Source organism: Delphinus delphis, chromosome 3 (genome assembly GCF_949987515.2).
Source record: "Delphinus delphis chromosome 3, mDelDel1.2, whole genome shotgun sequence".
NCBI lineage: Eukaryota > Metazoa > Chordata > Mammalia > Artiodactyla > Delphinidae > Delphinus > Delphinus delphis.
In genome coordinates, this window is record NC_082685.1 from 12129979 (window position 1) to 12149708 (window position 19730).

The 19730-nt window shown below is 38.9% G+C and overlaps 1 protein-coding gene across 1 annotated transcript in view; it reads left to right on the top strand.

The window, feature by feature from the left end:
- LOC132422870 (zinc finger protein 721) overlaps positions 1–9320 on the top strand; it is an 83130-nt gene extending 73810 nt beyond the window's left edge. Inside the window, 4 exon segments of the mRNA XM_060007960.2 lie at positions 5528–5694; positions 6622–6682; positions 7062–8550; positions 8553–9320. Of these exon segments, the coding sequence (XP_059863943.2) occupies positions 5528–5694; positions 6622–6682; positions 7062–8550; positions 8553–8660 (1825 nt within the window). The 3' untranslated portion in view covers positions 8661–9320.
- Positions 9321–19730: the final 10410 nt, after the last annotated feature.

A 19730-nucleotide genomic window follows, 5' to 3' on the forward strand; every position in this document is an offset into this window, starting at 1 on the left:
GATCTGTTAAATTTTGTTTTATATATTCAGATGTTTCTATTTTGAGTGCATAAGTGTTTACAAATATTATATTCTCTTTTTGGATTTACCCCTTTATCATTATATAATGACCTTTTTTGTCCCTTATAACAGTCTTTGTCTTAAGTCTATTTTGACTGTTACAAGTATAGCTACCCCAGCTTTCTTCTGGTTTCCATTTGCATGGAATATTTTTTTTCCATTCTTTCAGTCTTTGTGTGCACTTTTATCTCAGGTGAGGTTTTTGTAGGCAGTATATAGGTGAGTTTTTTTTTTAAATCCATTCAGCCACTCTGTGTTTTGATGGGAGAATTTATTATTTCTTTTACATTTAAAGTAATTATTGATAGGTATGTCCTTATTGCTATTTTGTTCACTGTCTTCTGGCTGTTTTGTAATTCCTATTTTCCTGTCTTCTTCGCTTGCATAGATTTCTGTCTTTTTTGGTATGCTTAGATTCCTTATCTTTATGTTTTGTGTATCTACCACAGGCATACCTCAGAGATATTGCAGGTTCAGTCCACTGCAATAAAGCAGTTATCACAATGAAGCAATTATGAAATGAATTTTGGTTTCCTAGTGTATATAAATCTATGTTTACCTTATATCAAGGTCTATTAAGTGTATAATAGTATTATGTATAAAAAGTGTACATACCTTACTTTTAAAATACTTTAGAGCTAAAAAATACCAATCATCGTCTGAGCCTTCAGTGAGTCATTGTAGAAACATCAAAGATCATGGATCACAGATCACCATAACAAATAGTATAATAATTTAATAATTTGAAAGGAGAAAGGGGAATCAAGATGACAGGGTAGGAGGATGTGGAACTCACCTACCCCTAAAAACACATCAAAAATCTTCTACAGTTCTCACAGAAAATTAACTGGAACCTGGTAGAAGAACTTTTTTTTTTTTGGCCCACGCCACACAGCTTGAAGGATCTTAGTTCCCCAACCAGGAATCGAACCCACGCCCCCTACAGTGGAAGTGCAGTCTTAACCACTGGACCACTAGGGAGGTCCCCAGAAGAACTTCTGTACAACCAAAGCTGCAAGAAAGATCTCCATGTAACTGGGTAGGACAGAAAAAAAGACATCAGGTTGGGATCTGTGCCCCTGGGAGGGATCTGAAAGGAAAAGAAGGTCCACACGGGCAGCCCCTCACCTTGGGGAGCAAGCAGGTGGAGCCACAGTCTGTGTGTCCCAGTCCTGGCATCCTGCAGAGAGGAGACTAGCTCCCTTGGCTGCTTGGAGAACCACTAGGACAGTCAGAAGGGCTGGAGAGGCCAAGACACTACTCGCAAGGATTGTGCACATGCTGGCTTGTCAACAATCAGGGCAGAGAGAGCCTCGCCACTCCCCAGTCTGAATTGGGCAAATACCCTGGCCCTGCACACTCCACGCCACAGCCTGGTGGGAGATCTGGGCCAACTGGGCCCTAGGGAAAGATTTGGTCTGGACACAAAGACCAAGGGTCTTGGGTGTGATCTTGGTGGGGTGGCTGGAAGCAACCATTGTCCTTGCACACACACGGCAGCACCCCAGGAATCCCGGGCAGACAGGCCCTGGGAGAGGACTCAGTCTAGCTATGCAGAGACAGCCCCGAGAGCCTGGGGTGTGATCCAGCAGGGCAGCAGCAGACATTGTCATGCATACAGGAACATGCAGCAGCTCATCTCTCGTTGCCCATAACTGGCGATTCCCTATGCACAGGGCAAATGAGAACACCCACATCAAAGTGGGTAGAAGCTGAGGCACAATCTTACCATAACCAACCCCCCCCACATGGTACCCCACCTTCAGGAAGACACTCAAAACTCCAAGCTTCTCCTTGAGGAGCAAAGGGTTTAGACCCCACACTTGGCACCCCAGCTTTTAAGAGTCACACATGAAGACAAGCCCCCCAAACATCTAGCCACACAGCATGTGGGATCTTAGTTCCCTGATCAGGGATGGAACCCATGCCCCCTGCAGTGGAAGGGCAGAATCTTATAACCACTGGACCACCAGGGAAGCTCCAAAACATCTAGCTTTGAAAACCAGTGGGGCTTGTGTCCATGAGACCAACAAGGCTATAGTGAACTGAGAACAGTTCTTAAAGGGTCCTCTTTTCTAATGTTTCACCTGTTTATATCATTTTCAGACATAGCTTATTTTATTGCAATTCACTTTATTGCACTTTACAGGTAATGCATTTTTTGCAAGTTGAAGGTTGGTTGTAACCCTGTGTGAAGCAAATCTATTGGCACCTTTTTTTCAATAGCATTTGCTCACTTTGTGTGTCTGTCACATTTTGGTAATTCTCACAATATTTCAAATTTTTGTTACATTTGTTATGGTGGTGTGTGATCAGTAATCTTTGATGTTACTGCCATCACTTGCTGAAGGCTCTGATGATGGTTAGCATTTTTTAGCAATAAAGTATTTTTAAATTAAGGTATGTACATTGTATTTTTATACATAACGTTAGTGCACACTTAACAGAGTACAGAATAGTATAAACATAACTTTACATGCACTGGCAAACCAAAAAATTCATGTGATTTGCTTTATTGTGGTAGTCTGGAACTGAACCCTCATTGTCTCCAAGGTATGCCTGTACCTTCTAATGAATTTCTTTTACTGTTTCTTGTAAAACCAGGTGTATTGATATCAGAGTTCCTCAATTTTTCTCAGAAAGTATTTCTCCGTCACTTTTTTTTTTCCTGAGATGCAGCAGTCCTAGAGATTTTTTTTTTATTACAAAGGCTTATCGGCTTTTTAATATTTTTTTATTGAAGTATAGTTGATTTATAGTGTGTGTTCATTTCAGGTATATGGCAAAGTTATTCAATTATTATATATATATTCAGTTATTTAATTTATATATATAATTATTTTCCAGATTCTTTTCCCATGTAGGTTATTACAAAATATTCTCCCTCACTTTTGAAGAATAATTTTGCTTGACACAGAGTTGTAGGATGGTGTTTTTTTACACTGTGCACTTTAAATATTTCATTCCATTCTCTTGCATAGTTGGGTTTTTTGTTGTTGTTTTGTTTTTTGGTATGTGAATGTTTACAGCACCTTTATTCATAATCACCAAAACCTGGAAACAACTCAAATGTCATCTGGTGAATGAATAAATTATAGTACATCTGTACAATGCAATCCTACTCAGCAATAAAAAGTAATGAACTATTAATATATGCAACAACATGGGTAAATCTTATATATATATTTATTGCTAAGTGAAAGAACCCAGATTCCAAAGGATAGTTTGATTCCAGTTATATGATATTTCTTGCTTGCATAGTTTTTGAAAAGAGGTCTGATTTAATTCTTATCCTTAAGTAAAACTAAGGTTTGTTTTTTCCCTCTGGCTTCTTTCAGAATGTTCCCTTTGTCTTTGATTTTTCTCCAGTTGAAAATGATGTGCTTGGCAGTGAAGTTTTTGGTGTTGTTTTTTTGTTTTTCATGTTTTGTGTTTTTCTTAGTTTCCTGGATCTGCAGTTTGCTGACTATCACTAATGTTAGGAAAATCTCAGTGATGATTGCTTCACTTATTTTTTTTTCCTTTCTGCTTTTCTATCAGGTATTCTCATTGTGTGTATTTTACACCTGCTGTCATTGTCCCAAAGTTCTTAGATGTTGTATTCTTTTTTGTCTTTGCATTAGGCCCTGGTGAAATAGTCTCTTCTGAGGATAGGCCTTGTTAAGAATAGCTGTTTCAGGGCTTCCCTGGTGGCACAGTGGTTGAGAGTCCGCCTGCTGATGCAGGGGACATGGGTTCTTGCCCCAGTCCTGGAAGATCCCACATGCAGCGGAGCGGCTGGGCCCGTGAGCCATGGCCACTGAGCCTGCGCGTCTGGAGCCTGTGCTTCGCAACGGGAGAGGCCACAACAGTGAGAGGCCCACGTACAGAAAAAAAAAAAAAAAAAGAATAGCTGTTTCAAAATAGCTTCTTTCTATCTTTCCGATTTTGGAAACTGGTTTGCTCTGTGTCTTCAGTTCTTTGTTTTTTTTCTTGTGAGGTTAGGAATGATAGTTTCTAAGTTCATTATACAATGAACAAGAAAAGAGAAGTCTCTGTCTCCAGTTTTTTATGTTTAACTGCTGACAGCTTTGAAGCCTCATCCCTCCTTCCTCCTCTTGTGACCCACATGTATCCATGATGATAGGAAAGCCTTAGTTTCCTTCCTTTGGCAGTGACAAGAGATTCAATTCATGCCTGCTTCTGCCCTTGTATGTGAACTCTCTCTTCAGTCCACCCACAACCTCAACTAAAAATTAAGTTCATGTACTTTTCCTTGCACTCTCAAGCCATTTCATGCCTTCTTGTGAGGCCTGCCTTACTCCTCAGAGACCTCAATTATGGAAGTAATAAACCCTTTTGTACACTATTGGCAGTGTGTGGTGTCATCAATTTACGTATTCCTATATTTAGGGCTGGGCCGTTATGCTTCTGTGCACCATGTGGGAGCTCAGAAATGAGACATGTTGGGAGGATTGCCTCTGGAGTGGCTGGCCAGGAAACTTCCACCTGAAATTAGAGAATGGAGGTTTTACATTCTTCGGAGGAAAGCGCTGTGAATCCTTTATGCATTATATAATCATGGGCAGATTCACCATCAGACCTTTATGGAGTGTAGTGAATTCCTGTGCAAAATGCAGCTCTTAACCTGTTCCTCAAGGTTATTTAGCAAGGGCTTTGACCAAAAAGAAATCTTTTGGCACTTCATCATTTCATTATGTGTGCTAAAAACTGGCGAGAAGCAGCTCTGAGGCTCATTGTGTATAGGGTTTTGTTGAGGTCTAAGTAGTTTTGTCTTTTTAGCATGTCATATCATGTGAAGTTGTCTGAGCCTTAACTTCTGAGTAACTTCCTAGCTCCATGAATGGGACAGAGAGAGAATGGAGAAACTGAGTCTGCAATAAATTTTACACAAGCTAAAAGTACTACTTCTTTACAAGAATATTTTAACCTAGCCAATTGCACCTGGCTATTTCTAATCACCTGGAGTAATTCTCAGGCCAGTATGGCAAACTGATCCTTTTCACAAGTTGGATTTCCACAGGCCTCCTGGACTGTCATGTTTGGTGATGGGAATAGAAGAAAAAGCTTCCAGTTCTTCACTGTGTCTTATTCCTTAAAAACTCCTGCATATTTGACCTCATACATCAGTGGAGTATACAGAGTTAAATGGTGTATAATAACAAGGAGATGAGTTTTTTTTCACAAGAGATTGATGTGTTTAAAATGATATTTGATTCATTTGTGTAGCATTTCTCTCATTTCTCCAAGGTGCTCTAGACCCTGACATCAGAGAGCAATAACATTTAAAGTGATCACAGTGAAAATGAATAAATAATTTGCACGTGTTCATTATGCTGTTAAATTCATGAAGAAGTAAGGACATAGAGTCAGTTTCTGATGACCAAGACATAAAATAAATGTTTGAAGGTGACAGAATTATATGTAATCTTCCTATAAATTGAGTATAAATCCCCAGTTCTGTCAGATTCACACATCTTACTGGAAACATATTTGGGATGTTTTAGGACTCAGTGACCTTCGAGGATGTGGCTGTGAACTTCACCCAGGAGGAGTGGGCTTTACTGAATCCTTCGCAGAAGAAACTTTACAGAGATGTGATGCAGGAAACCTTGAGGAACCTGGCCTCAATAGGTAAGCATGACAACATTCCTTCACTTCTTCAGTTAGAGAACAAGTATTTCTTGCCCATCAACACTGTTCCAAGATGTGGAATATGGAAAAGGAATACAGTAGTCCCCCCTTATCTGCAGGGGATACATTCCAAGACCACCAGTGGATGCCTGAAACTGCAGATAGTACTGAATTCTATACATACATACCTATGATAATAAATTTAATTTAGAAATTTGGTGCACAGTAAGAGATTGGTAACGATAACTAAGAACAGAACACGTATAATAGACATGAACTTAACATGCATAAGTGTTAAGTGTCCATAACTTTTGCAGTTTGAGATGAGACAGCAAAACTAAGATCAATTTCTTTTTCCTTCTTCAAAATTTCATGATAGAAGTTTCATCTTTCCTATAGATCTTAGCAACATCAGTGTATGATTTTTTTCTTCCCTTAAATCAAGAACTTTCATTTTTTCACTTAAAGGGAGTACTTTATAACTTTTCTTTGGCATATCCTAATTACCAATATCATTATTCTTGCGCTTTGGGGCCATAATTAATTAAAATAAGGATTACTTGAACACAAGCACTGCAGTACCACCACAGTGATCTGAAAACTGAGATGGCTACTAAGTGACTGATGGGTAGGTAGCATATACAGCATGGATACACTGAACAAAGGGATGATTCACATCCTGGACAGGACAGAGCAGGACGTTGCAAGATTTCATCATACTACTTGGAAGGGAGCACAGTTTAGTATTTTCAGACTGCAATTGACCGTAGGTAACTGACACCACAGAAAGCAAAACTGTGGGTAAGGGGGGACTGCTGTACATTGGTAAATAAACTAAGCATGGTCACAGCTCATCGTGGACCTGGAATCTAATATTTTTCTATAATTTCCAATAATTTGCATTATTTTTCTGGGTCTGCATTTTAGGAAAAAAATGGGACAATCATAACATTGAAGATTGGTACAAAACCCAAGGGAGAAGACTAAGGTGAGTCACACACAGTAGATAGCAGTGTGCCACATGAGAATCCTGGTATGTCATAAACTTTTTAAAATAAACAAAAAAACAACCCCAGCTTCAAAGTTATCCTTAAATTTTTTTCACCGAAAACATTTACTTAAACATGACATAGATGTCCAGTGTTTTTGGAAACAATATTAAGAAACCCAATATATTAATATTACTGTTCTCATAATAGCTATGTCAAGTCCTCTTACAGAGCTTTCAGTATAAATCACCCTCAAAAAGTTCAGAAAGGGCAAAAAACCTTCACTTTTGCTATAAAATATAAAAATATAATTCTAATACCCTACTAATAAATGTGAAATTGGTAAAGAAATCATTAATAATTTCTCATTTTTTACAGAAGTCATATGGTAGAAAAACTCTGTGAAAGCAAAGAAGGTAATCAAGATAGAGAAACTGTCAGCCAGATTCCAAATCTTAATCTGAACCAGGAAACTCTTTCTGGAGTAAAACCATGTGAATGTAATGTGTGTGGGAAAGTCTTCATGCGTCATTCATTCCTTAATAGACACATCAGATCTCACAGTGGACACAAACCATATGAGTATCATGAAGATGAGGAGAAGCCATATAAATGCAAGGAATGTGGGAAAGCCTTCAGTTACTGCAAATCTGTTCACAGACATGAAAGGACTCACACTGGAGAGAAACCCTATGAATGTAAGGAATGTGGTAAAGCCTTCACATGGCTCACAACCTTTCGAAGACACATGATAACACACACTGGAGAAGGACCCTATAAATGTAAGGAATGTGGAAAAGCCTTTAGTTGTTCCACTTCATTTCGAGCACATGAAAGAACTCACACTGGAGAGAAACCCTTCGTATGTAAACAGTGTGGTAAATCCCTCAGGTCTCCTCTAGGTTTGCGAATACATGAAAGAAGTCACACTGGAGAAAAACCCTATGAATGTAAGCAGTGTGGTAAAGCCCTCAGTTGTCCCAGTTCCTTTCGAAGACATGAAAGGATTCACACTGCAGAGAAACAATATGAATGTAAACGATGTGAGAAAACCTTCAGTTCTCCTCTAGGTTTGCGAATACATGAAAGAATTCACACTGGAGAGAAACCCTATGAATGTAAGGAATGTGGTAAAGCCTTCATATCTCTTTCAAGCATTCGTACACACATGATAACACACACTGGAGATGGACCTTATAAATGTAAGGAATGTGGGAAAGCCTTCATTTGTCCCAGTTCGTTTCGATCACACGAAAGGACTCACACTGGAGAAAAACCATATGAATGTAAACAGTGTGGTAAAACTTTCAGTTGGCCCAGTTCCTTTCGAATACATGAAAGAACTCACACTGGAGAGAAACCCTATGAATGTGCAGAATGTGGGAAAACCTTCATTTATCGCACAACCTTTCAAGGACATGTGAGAAAGCACACTGGAGAGAAACCCTATAAATGTAAAGAATGTGGGAAAGCCTTCATTTCTCCCTCAAGTGTTCGAACACACATGATAATGCACACTGGAGATGGACCTTATAAGTGTAAGGAATGTGGGAAAGCATTCAATTTTCCCAGTTCATTTCGAATACATCAAAGAACTCACACAGGAGAGAAACCCTACGAATGTAAGCAATGTGGCAGAGCCTTCAGTTGTTACACATCCTTTCGAACACATGAAAAAACTCACACTGGAGAGAAACCTTATGAATGTACAGAATGTGGGAAAGCCTTCATTTATCGCACTACCTTTCGAGGGCACATGAGAATACACACTGGTGAGAAACCCTACAAATGTAGAGAATGTGGGAAAGCCTTCAGTCGACCCAATTCCTTTCGAAGGCATGAAAGATCTCATACTTAATAGAAACCTCTCTTGAATGTAAGCAATGTGGGGAAAACATCAGTTGGCCTTCATTCTTACATGTGAAAACTCCCACTGGAAAGAAACCCTGTATGTGTAAGAAATCTGAGAAAGCCTGATACAAATTAATCCATGTATAATGTTCCAGAAAAAAATAACATGAAAGAATAATTTTTAGAGTTATATTGTCTTTATCAGTGCCTCATTCTTAAAGGGGATCTCTCGACTGGATATTTACTACTTACACGTTCAAAAATGAACACTGAAGTGAGAGAATTCTGTAAGTACTCTGTAAGCAATACTACATAATGATTAACAGGTATTGTTTTGTCCTTAAATCAATTAACATTTTTCTCTTTTCATTTTGAAGCCTGTTTGTTCCATGGTTGAATTGACATGTATTTCTAATATGCAGGTTGGTTTAATTTTTATGTTTTGATTGTTTTGTGTGGGGCTATTGATAAGTGACATTTTGGTATTTGTTGGGATTTTCGTACTGGCCTCCTGTAGTGCCAGGTATTGGATATTCCTTACCCATATATAGTCCATCCTTCTTATGAGAAAATCTACTCTTGTTTTGGCTAGAAAAGCCTTGTTTCATTTTCCTTGCTAGTAAAAGATGGCATAAATTTGTAAATATCATAGTGTATATAGTCTCATGTGAATTTCTATGTTTTGCCCTTTGCTCTTTGTCATTCCTTCCGGCTAGGATTTGAATAATAAAGAGTTTGCATTAACACATTATTGACCAGGGGATTTTTGCAGAAACTAACACCTGTGGCCAGCAATTTGTTACATAAATGAATATTGAAACACCCACGTTTGAGTAAATATCAACAACTTTTTTTGCACTTAATGTACTTATTTGAAACTTTGTATATGTCTTACTAAAGCATTCTAATATTTCTTTAGAGTGTGATAGGTGTATAGCAAGCACCTCTGTGCAGGGGAACAGAACGTCTATTACAAACATACTGTGTTTCACTGCACTTTCCCCTAGAAGAGCAGGCTTTCTGGCGGCATATTTTTTGGTCCTATGGATATTATTTCCTCTAGAATATGTTCTTTTATTTTACTTGATAGTCAACAAGGTGGATCTTAGCGGGGTACTCTTTCAGTCTGTATGTGTCCCTAGATCTGAAGTGAGTCTCTTGTGGACAGCATATATATGGGTCGTTTTTGTATCTATTCAGCCAATCTATGCCTTTCGGTTGGAGTATTTAATCCATTTACATTTAAGGTTAATTATCAGTATGTATGTCCTTATTGCCATTTTGTTAAATGTTTTGGATTTGTTTTTGTAGGCCTTTTTTCTTCCTTCCCTCTTTTATTCTCTTCTCTTGTGATTTGATGACTATCATTAGTGTTGTGTTTGGATTCTATTTTCTTTCTTGTTTGTATATCTATTATAGATTTTGAGGTTTTGATATAGTAGTCTATATATATATATATACACACACACACATATATATAGTGCTGTATATATGTATGTAACATGTATATATATGTGTATATGTATACATATATATGTTTTAAGTTGATCTCAATTTCAAATGCATTTCAAATATCCTGCATTTGTACTCTCCTCCTCTCATGATTACTGGTTTAGATTTCATATTTGTGTGTGGATGACTTCCTACTTTTATTCTATGTTTGCCTTTACTGGAGAGCTTTCCCATTTCATAATTTCCTTGTTTCTAGTTATGGCCTTTTCTTTTCCTCTTAGAGAAGTTCTTTTAACATTTGTTGTAAAACTGATTTGGTGTTACTGAATTCTTTAGCTTTTGCTTGTCTCTAAAACTTTTGATTTCTCTGTCAAATCTGAATGAGAGCCTTGCTGGGTAGAGTATTCTTGGTTGTAGGTTCTTCCCTTTCATCACTTTAAATATATCATGCCACTCCTTTCTGTCCTGCAGAGTTTCTGCTGAAAAATCAGCTGATAATTTTATGGGAATACTCTTGTATGTCATTTGTTGCTTTTCTCTTGTTGCTTTTAATATTTTCACTTTATTTTTACTTTTTGTCAATTTGATTTCTATGTGTCTCAGCATGTTCCTCCCTGGGTTAATCCTGTATGGGACTCTCTGTGCTTCCTGAACTTGGGTGACTGTTTCCTTTCCTGTGTTAGGGAAGTTTTCAGCTATTATCTCTTCAAGTATTTTCTCAGACCCTATCTGTCTCTCTTCTCCTTCTGGGACCACTATAATGTGAATGTTGGTGTTTGACATTGTCTCAGAAGTCTCTTAAACTGTCCTCATTTCTTTGCATTCTTTTTTCTTTATTCTGTTCCATGGCAGTGATTTCCACCACTCTGTCTTCCAGCTCACTTATCTGTCCTTCTGCCTCATTAATTCTGCTGTCGATTCCTTCTAGTGTATTTTTCGTTTCAGTTCTTATATTCTTCAACTCTGATTGTTCTTTATGTTTTCTCTTTGTTGAAAACTTCTTGTAAATTGTCACTCTGTGCATCCATTCTTCTCCCAAGTTCTTGGATCATCTTTACGATCATTACTCTGACACTTTCTCAGGTAGATTGCTTATCTACATGTCACTTCGTTTTTCTTCAGGGTTTTATCTTGTTCCTTTGTTTGGAACACATTCCTGTGCTCTCTCATTTTGTCTAAATTTCTACTTGTATATTTATGTATGTGGAAGGTTAGTTATGCTTCTCAACCTTGGAGAAGTGGTCCTCTGTAGGGGATGTCATATATATCCAGCAGTACACTACCTTCTCATCACCCAAGGTCCAGGGACCATCTGGTGCCAAGATTGGTTCTGAACTGTTTGTGAACTCAGTTCCACAGGCTGCAGGACTATAGTTTTCTTGCTTCTGGTATCTGTCCCCCAATGAGTGAGGCTGGTCTAGAGGCTTGTGCAGGCTTCCTGGTGGAAGTGGCTGGTGCCTGTCCACTGATAGTTGGAGCTGGTTCTTGGCCATCTGGTGGACAGGGCCATGTCAAGCAGCATGTCTAGAGGTGTCTGTGGGCTTAGGAAGTCTTTAGGCAGCCTGTCTGCTGATGGGTGGGGTTGTGTTTGCACCCTTTTTTTGTTTGGCCTAAGGCATCCCAACACTGGAGCCTACAGACTGTTGGAGGGGCCAGGTCTTGGTGCCAAGTACCAAAGATGTCTGCCTCCAGCCAGAATTCACATAGATGAATGCTCCCTGCTATGTCTACCACCAGCTTTTATGACCCCAGAGAGAGCCACAGCTGGCCCCTATCTCCCCAGGAGACCCTCCAATACCAACTAGGTCTGGTCCAGGCTCCTATGAAGTCACTGCTTTTGCCCTGGGTCCTTGTGCATGCAAGACCTCGTGTGTGCCCTTGATTATATTGCAAGTGTGCCCCTCCTACCATCTCAGTGTGGTTTCTTCTTTGTCTTTGGTTGTAGAATATCTTTTTGGTAGGCTCTGGTCTTTTTTATTGATGGTTGTTCCACCATTAGTTGTGATTTTGGTGTTCTCGTGAGAGGAGGTGAGCTCAAGGTTCTTCTACTCCACCATCTTGTCTTGACCACCATTTAAATCTTCAATCTTCCACCCCAAGTGTTTCCATCTTCTTTTTCTTGTCCTGTCAGGAATACCTAGCCTCTTAATAGTTCTATAAACATATAGGATATTTGTAACATGTTGATAATTAAACCAGAATTGGGATGTACATGCCAAAACTGCCCAGTTGTTTGTGTGGTCACTTCTAAAGAACTGTTCTGCTTCATCCTCGATCTGACTAGCAGCCAAGCTACCAAAGGGCAAGAGCAATGACCCTACCAGGACACTCAAACCCTGGCTGAGAAAATAGGTGTCTACCATATTTTTCTTGTTGATGTTTTAATCACTTTAACCCTGCTAGTCTTCTCACCTCCATCACCAATGAAGTCAATTTCTCATGGCTCACCAAAGATTCTTATTTAAAAGGCAATAATGGCAAATATTGTTCTCCCTATGCTACAGCAACTTCCATTGATACTGCTGAGGCAGCACCTTTACCTATGACTACTTTTCCCAAAGAGGCTGAATTATGTACTCTGATATGGTTTTGTACTTCAGCCAAGGACAAAACTGCCAATGTCTATATTGATAGTACATAAGCTTTTGGAGTGGTTCATGATTTTGGAAAGTTTTAGAAGCAATGTGACTCCTTACTTCCAGGGAAAATAAAATTTTAAATGGCCCCTATGTTCAGGAATCATTGGATGCAGCACTTCAAACTGACACTTCAGCTATTATTAATATTTCAGGTCATCCTAAACTTGACTCTCTGAAAGCTAGGGATATCACCTTGCTGACATTTTCACAAGGAATGCTGCCCTTTAAGGACCCAACGGCAGCCAAAACTCTCATGGTCCAAAGGGATATTTCTCTAAATTACAACACAGAAAATCTCACTAGAGAAGCAGTGATCCTCAGAAAAGGAAAAGCAAGATGGAAATTCAACAACTGTTGGTTTGATAAAAGAGAAAACTAGGTTTGGACCTAACACTCTAAAATTCTCATTCCTCACCCCTGTGCCTGCATTAAACCATAGGTTTATTGACAAGATAACAATGTTCATGAATCAATATTTGTGGGGAATTATTTAAAATCCTGCAAAAATGCCTAACTCAGTTGATCCACTTGTCCAAAGCTCAACCCAGGGAAGCTTGCTCATACTGTTTCCTGATTTTTTAAACTGATTAATTAACCATTTGAGGTCTGGCACATGAATTTCATACAACTTCCCCAGTCTTGTGGATATAAATATGTTTTAGTCATGGCCTGTTCAACACTGAACTGAAGCCTTCCCTTGCAGGCAGGTTACTCCCTCTTTGGTGGCTTAAAACCATTAGGAAAAGATTGTCCCCACCTGGGAAACTCTTCTCTAACTGCATAAAGGACAAAGAATCCTTTTTAGTGGTCAAGTACTTCAACACATCTGTGCTGTTTGGTCAGTTTTACAAAACTGTCACTGCACTTACTACCCTCATTCCTCTGGTTTAGGTGAAGGCATGAAGTCCCAATTGGAAAATTGTAGAGGCCCTCCAAATAACTTGGCCAAAAGCATTGCTATAAATTCTCCTCTTGGAACTCATAAATGCTCATTGTTTGAGATAGCCACAGGATACCCAATGCACTTGACTCTTGCCTCTTTTGACCCACAACTGCTAAATGGAGAGGTACTCTAATATTGTGAAGTCCTAATTTCTTCTACTAAAAGTAAGCATGTTTCGGTAAAGCGATCTTTTCACAGTGCACTCATGGGAGACAAAGGTCTTAAGCCTCACACTTGCAACCTGGATATTTGGGGATTTTAGAAATGAAATCTCCAGAACAGGGGTGCGCAACCCCCGGGCCACAGACCAGTACCGGTCCGCAGCCTGTTAGGAACAGGCCAAACAGCAGAAGGTGAGCGGCGGGTGGGCGAGCAAGCGAAGCTTCATCTGCCGCTCCCCATCACTCGCATTACCGCCTGAACCATCCCCCTGCCCCCGATCCGTCTGTAGAAAAATTGTCTTCCATGAAACGGTCCCTGGTGCCAAAAAAGTTGGGGACAGCTGCTCCAGAAGGACTATCTTCAAACTCGCTTGTAAGGCTTCTATCAGGTACTGATAACCAACCTTTGTGTCACCAAATTTCAGGAAATAGACTCTTGGATTCACAAACACACCTAAAGAAAGCACGAAACTTTGACTCAAACTGACAGCCATCTGTTGACCTGAAAGCAAAGATTTCCCAGAACTGAAGCAGCTGACATCTGATGAGATAGCTTTCCCAAGATATATAGACCAGGTCTGTTGGAAGTTCCTCTTTGATGACGACACAATGCTAAAGATGATCACCAATCTCTGTAATCTTGTTAACTTAGGGACTTCACATAATAAGTACTTCAGCGTTCTCCTTCTTACAACTCCCTGTGATTCAGATGTGAACGTCAATAGGTTTCAAATCTGTGCAATTTCCATTTGATGTAGGACAGTACATCCAGGAATGTCCTTCTTTGCATTGAGGGATAAAAAGTCACTGGAACCAGAAAACCTGACTCTCAATCAGTGATGCTTTCAGAGAACAATCTTGATCAAAAGGGAGAAATTGTCAAGAAATAATAAAAGGAAATCTCACTTAAAATAGTCTGGATGTCAGGCAGGGAAGCTTTTCACACCTATAAAAATAACAGAGCCCAAAACGAAAAAGACTTCCTCTTCTTCCTTCAAGAGCTCAGCCAATAAGAAACTGTCACAACTTACCCAATGAAAAGCTACTGTACTTCAAACTCTTAATTTTTCCAGTGGACTCTGTTTACTAGAGCTATCTCAACTTCATTTGCCCCTATTTAAAACAGCTCTCTCCATTTTTTGTGGGGGACATGCACATGTCTCACCATGGTTGCAAATCTGGAAATGCAGTTACTTCTTGATCTTGACTAACCTCATGTTTGCTAAAGAAACAACTAGTCATCTATTTGTTTTATGTCAACAGAATATAAAGCAAACTAGTATTTGTGAGGGAAACAAGAAATTACCTTATTGGTTTCATGAAACCAATTGAAACTATATACAAAAATTTTATCATTGTGGCTGTGTCAGTTTGGTCCAACACTCACTGCTTATTTTAATATCACAGTCACTATTGTATCATACTCATTGCCAGGGCGAATTAATTTATCACATCAACTACCATATCCTAGTTTTCGTTTCATTTTTATTATCACTTGATATTTTCTCTCATTCTTCCTACACTAATCAAGAGTGTACCAATTAAGAGTGGATATCTAAGTGAAATAGAAACTATAGGCTTCCTAGATAAATATTTAATTAATGGGATCAAGTGAAGCACCTAAAAGACCTTAATGTACTTTTAGGCTACTTCCATCAAGTTTTTGCATTCTTTGTGACTTTGGATTTACATTTAAATCATTTAAATTATTTTATACATCAGGAAATTTGAGTTCTCATTGTTTGGAATTGTTAGAAAAACCTATGAATTAGTAGGGACTATTATGTAAAAATTGACTAATTTTTGTCCATCTGTTTTGGCAATATAGAGAGAATACTTGATTTTATTTCAGTTGCTATGAAATAAGAAGATGGTGAAAATAATGTCATCTCAGGGGAAGACATTATCTTAGTTGACTTCTCAGAGTATCCCCAGGTTGAGTTCATCCTTTCTTTGTTTCTGGGTTCTACGTGATGACACTCACAGGCAACGCAGCCATCATCTTAATTTCCCTCCTGGATAGCAGGCTCCACACCCCAAGGTACTTCTTCTTCCCAAATCTCTCAATTTTGGACATGCATTTTACTAACTGCATTGTTCCTCAAATAATGGTAAGCTTGTGGAGAAGTTAAGAATATCAGCTACATAAGCTGCATTGTTCAGTATTCTGTGGCTTTGGCTTTTGGCTCCATGGAGTGTGTGCTTTTTACTGTATTGGTTGTTGACTATTATGTTGTCATCTGCTGGTCCCTCCACTCTGCTACAATCATGCACCAACAGATCTGTCACCTTCTTGCAGCCATGTCCTTGTTTACAGGGCTTGCCAACTCTCTCCTTCAGGCTTCACTGTCCATTGTTTGGCCTCTATGTGACCACTGCTGTGTGGATTATTTTCTTTTTGATGTCCTGGTCATTATCAAGCTCCTTGTGGACACTGATCCAACTGAATTGAAGATGTTATGTTAATCACTCACTGATCACTCATTGAATATCCTTACTATTCTAGCCTGCATCATCATTACTTCCTATGCCTGAACAACCATGTATGTTGTGGGAATGCCCTCTGCTGGCAAATAAACACTGGAACTTGTGCATCCCACCTGAGGGTCATCTTACTGTTCCCTAGAACCATCACGTTCATGTATATTCAGCCTAAAAGAGAGGAGAAAGGAGAAAAATAATACTTGCAGTAATAACGGCTGAAAATGTTCTAATTTGGTAAAAGATACGAATCTCCATACCTAAAGGGTCAATGGACTCTAATTAGGATAAACTAGGAAATCAAAGCCAGGACATATTATCAAACAGTCAAAGACAAAAGCAGAATCTTGAAGCAGCAAGTGAAAAACTAATTGTCACGTATAATAGTTCATCAATAAGATTAGCAGCTTATTTGTCATTAGCAATGACAAAGGACAGGATGCACTGAAAAGCCTGATTTAAATGCCATATTTAAAGTACTAAGAGAAAAAAATATGTCAAACCGGGCTCTACATCTAGTAAAACTATCTTTAAATATGAATGATAAAGATGTTCCAAAGATAAGCAAAAGTTGAGGGAGATAATCATTAGCAGATCTGACTGACAAGAAATGCTAAAGGGAACCCTGCAAGCTGAAAAAAATGTCACTTGAGAACTACTCAGTGTCATGAAGAATAAATGCTGCTAAAGGAAACTATGTAGATAAATATAAAAGCCAGTATGATTGTATTTAGGTTCGTAGGTTCTCTTTTTTTCCTATATTATTTAAAAGTCAAATGAGTAAAGCTTTAACATAAATCTATGTTAATAGACACAAGTATATAGAGTTGGGACAGTAAAAATATAAAGGATATATGTTTAATACATAGGGTTTTTTTTAACATCTTTGTTGGAGTATAATTGCTTTACAATGTTGTGTTAGTTTATGCTGTATAACAAAATGAATCAGCTATACGTATACATATATCCCCATATACCCTCCCTCTTGCGTCTCCCTCCCACCCTCCTTTTCCCACTCCTCTAGGCGGTCACAGTCACAAAGCACCGAGCTGATACTGTGCTATGCGGCTGCTTCCCACTAGCTATCTATTTTACCTTTGGTAGTATTACATAGTTTCTTATACTATAGAAACTATGTTGATATTAATTCAAACTAGATTATTCTAAGTTTAAGGTGTTAGTTTTGACCCTCAGGGTAGACATTAAGAAAATAACTAAAATAAGTGAGAAGAGAATTAAATGGTACACTACCAAAATAAAAACAATTAATTTCCAATTAAAAGGCAGAGAGAGACAATAATTTTTTTTTAAAAAAAGTAATTTAACTACATATCATCTACAAGAAACACACTTTAGATCCAAGACACAAGTAGGATAAAAATGAGAGGATGGAAATAGCTTCTATATAAATAGTAAACAAAAGAACGCTGAGGTGGCAATCCTAATCTCAGACAACGTAGAAACTCAGGTGAATTTCTTAAATAAGACAAACTAGGAGATTGTATATTGACAAAAGGACCAATCCATCAACAATAGTTTGTGGTATTTGGTAGCTTATTCAGGGGAACAGTTAAAATACCCACTGTACAGGGCTTCCCTGGTGGCACAGTGGCTAAGAATCAGCCTGCCAATGCAGGGGACACGAGTTCGAGCCCTGGTCCGGGAAGATCCCACATGCCGCGGAGCAACTAAGCCCGCACGCCACAACTACTGAGCCTGCGCTCTAGAGCCCATGAGCCACAACTACTAAAGCCCACACACCTGGAGCCCGTGCTCCACGACAAGAGAAGCTACCGCAATGAGAAGCCCACGCACCGCAACGAAGAGTAGCCCCCGCTCGCCATAACTATAGAAAGCCCGCGTGCAGCAATGAAGACCCAACGCAGCCAAAAATAATATAACTAATCAATCAATTAATTATTTTTTTAAATACCCACTGTACAGAGTGTACAAAGAGTGGATTGTGCAGGATCCAAATCATTTGGTGATTTGGCAGACATCTGTACCAAAAAGGGTAGTGCTAGAGTCATTTACAATCTCCCAGAGAGGTTTGAAGTTGCCACTTGTGGAATCTACAGTTTGTTACAACATTTTCCTAGTATGTCACCAAGAGAAGTTCCAAGGTCATGTTTGTTTTCAATGCAAAGAGAACATTTTTCATTGTCTTTATCTGGTCAAGGGCCGGTCCTTGAACTTCTATACAGGTGGTCTGGGTCCCAAATAACTCACCAGAAGAAAATAATGCAGTGATTATTTTTCAGTCTTGGATACCATAGCTTGTCATTCATCCATATTTTCTACTTTAGTCCACCAGGTGTTCAATCAGCAGGAATGAAGACCAGTTCTGGTTCTTTTGCTCTATCTAGATTTGATATAACCAACAGATTGATTAGTTAACCTGACCAGTGTTTAGTAAACAGGCATAAGGGAGCGTTTGGTTTGTGCTCAGCATGCTGAAAAAGTAAGGGTTAATAAGAGCAACACACAGTTTGAAAAAGAGTCTATAGTGGACCCAGAGATGGAAACAACCTAAGTGCCCATCATCAGATGAATGGATAAAGAAGATGTGGCACATATATACAATGGAATATTACTCAGCCATAAAAAGAAACGAAATTGAGCTATTTGTAATGAGGTGGATAGACCTAGAGTCTGTCATACAGAGTGAAGTAAGTCAGAAAGAGAAAGACAAATACCGTATGCTAACACATATATATGGAATTTAAGAAAAAAAAATGTCATGAAGAACCTAGGGGTAAGACAGGAATAAAGACACAGACCTACTGGAGAACGGACTTGAGGATATGGGGAGGGGGAAGGGTGAGCTGTGACAAAGCGAGAGCGAGGCATGGACATATATACACTAACAAACGTAAGGTAGATAGCTAGTGGGAAGCAGCCGCATAGCACAGGGATATCAGCGCAGTGCTTTGTGACCGCCTGGAGGGGTGGGATAGGGAGGGTGGGAGGGAGGGAGACGCAAGAGGGAAGAGATATGGGAACATATGTATATGTATAACTGATTCACTTTGTTATAAAGCATAAACTAACACATCATTGTAAAGCAATTATACCCCAATAAAGATGTTAAAAAAAAAATAGTCTATAGTGGAGACCTAGAGAGTGAAGTAGGACAGTGAGAGACAAGTACTCTCCAGGCAGTTTTCTAATACATGATTAATAAATATGGGTAATGTGTTCATTATTCAGAAAAAGGTTGTTTGTTTGTTTGTTTTTTAATATGTACACCATGTTAGTCTACTGATGGAAAGGTTAATTTTTCTTCCATATAACATATACAGTCACTTCATATATCAATAGTAGCAATGCAAATTCATTTGCCTGTGTGGCCCAGATATTTATTGGGACATCTATTAAAGGTCCATCCAATTCAGAAGGATTTAAATCAGGCTGACTTTCCAGTAAGGAAAGCAGGAGGTGTTGGAACAGGGAAGAACAACTCTGACTCCATATTAGATCTATTCCTCTTTACTTTAAACTTTGTGCCTTGTTGCCTGTG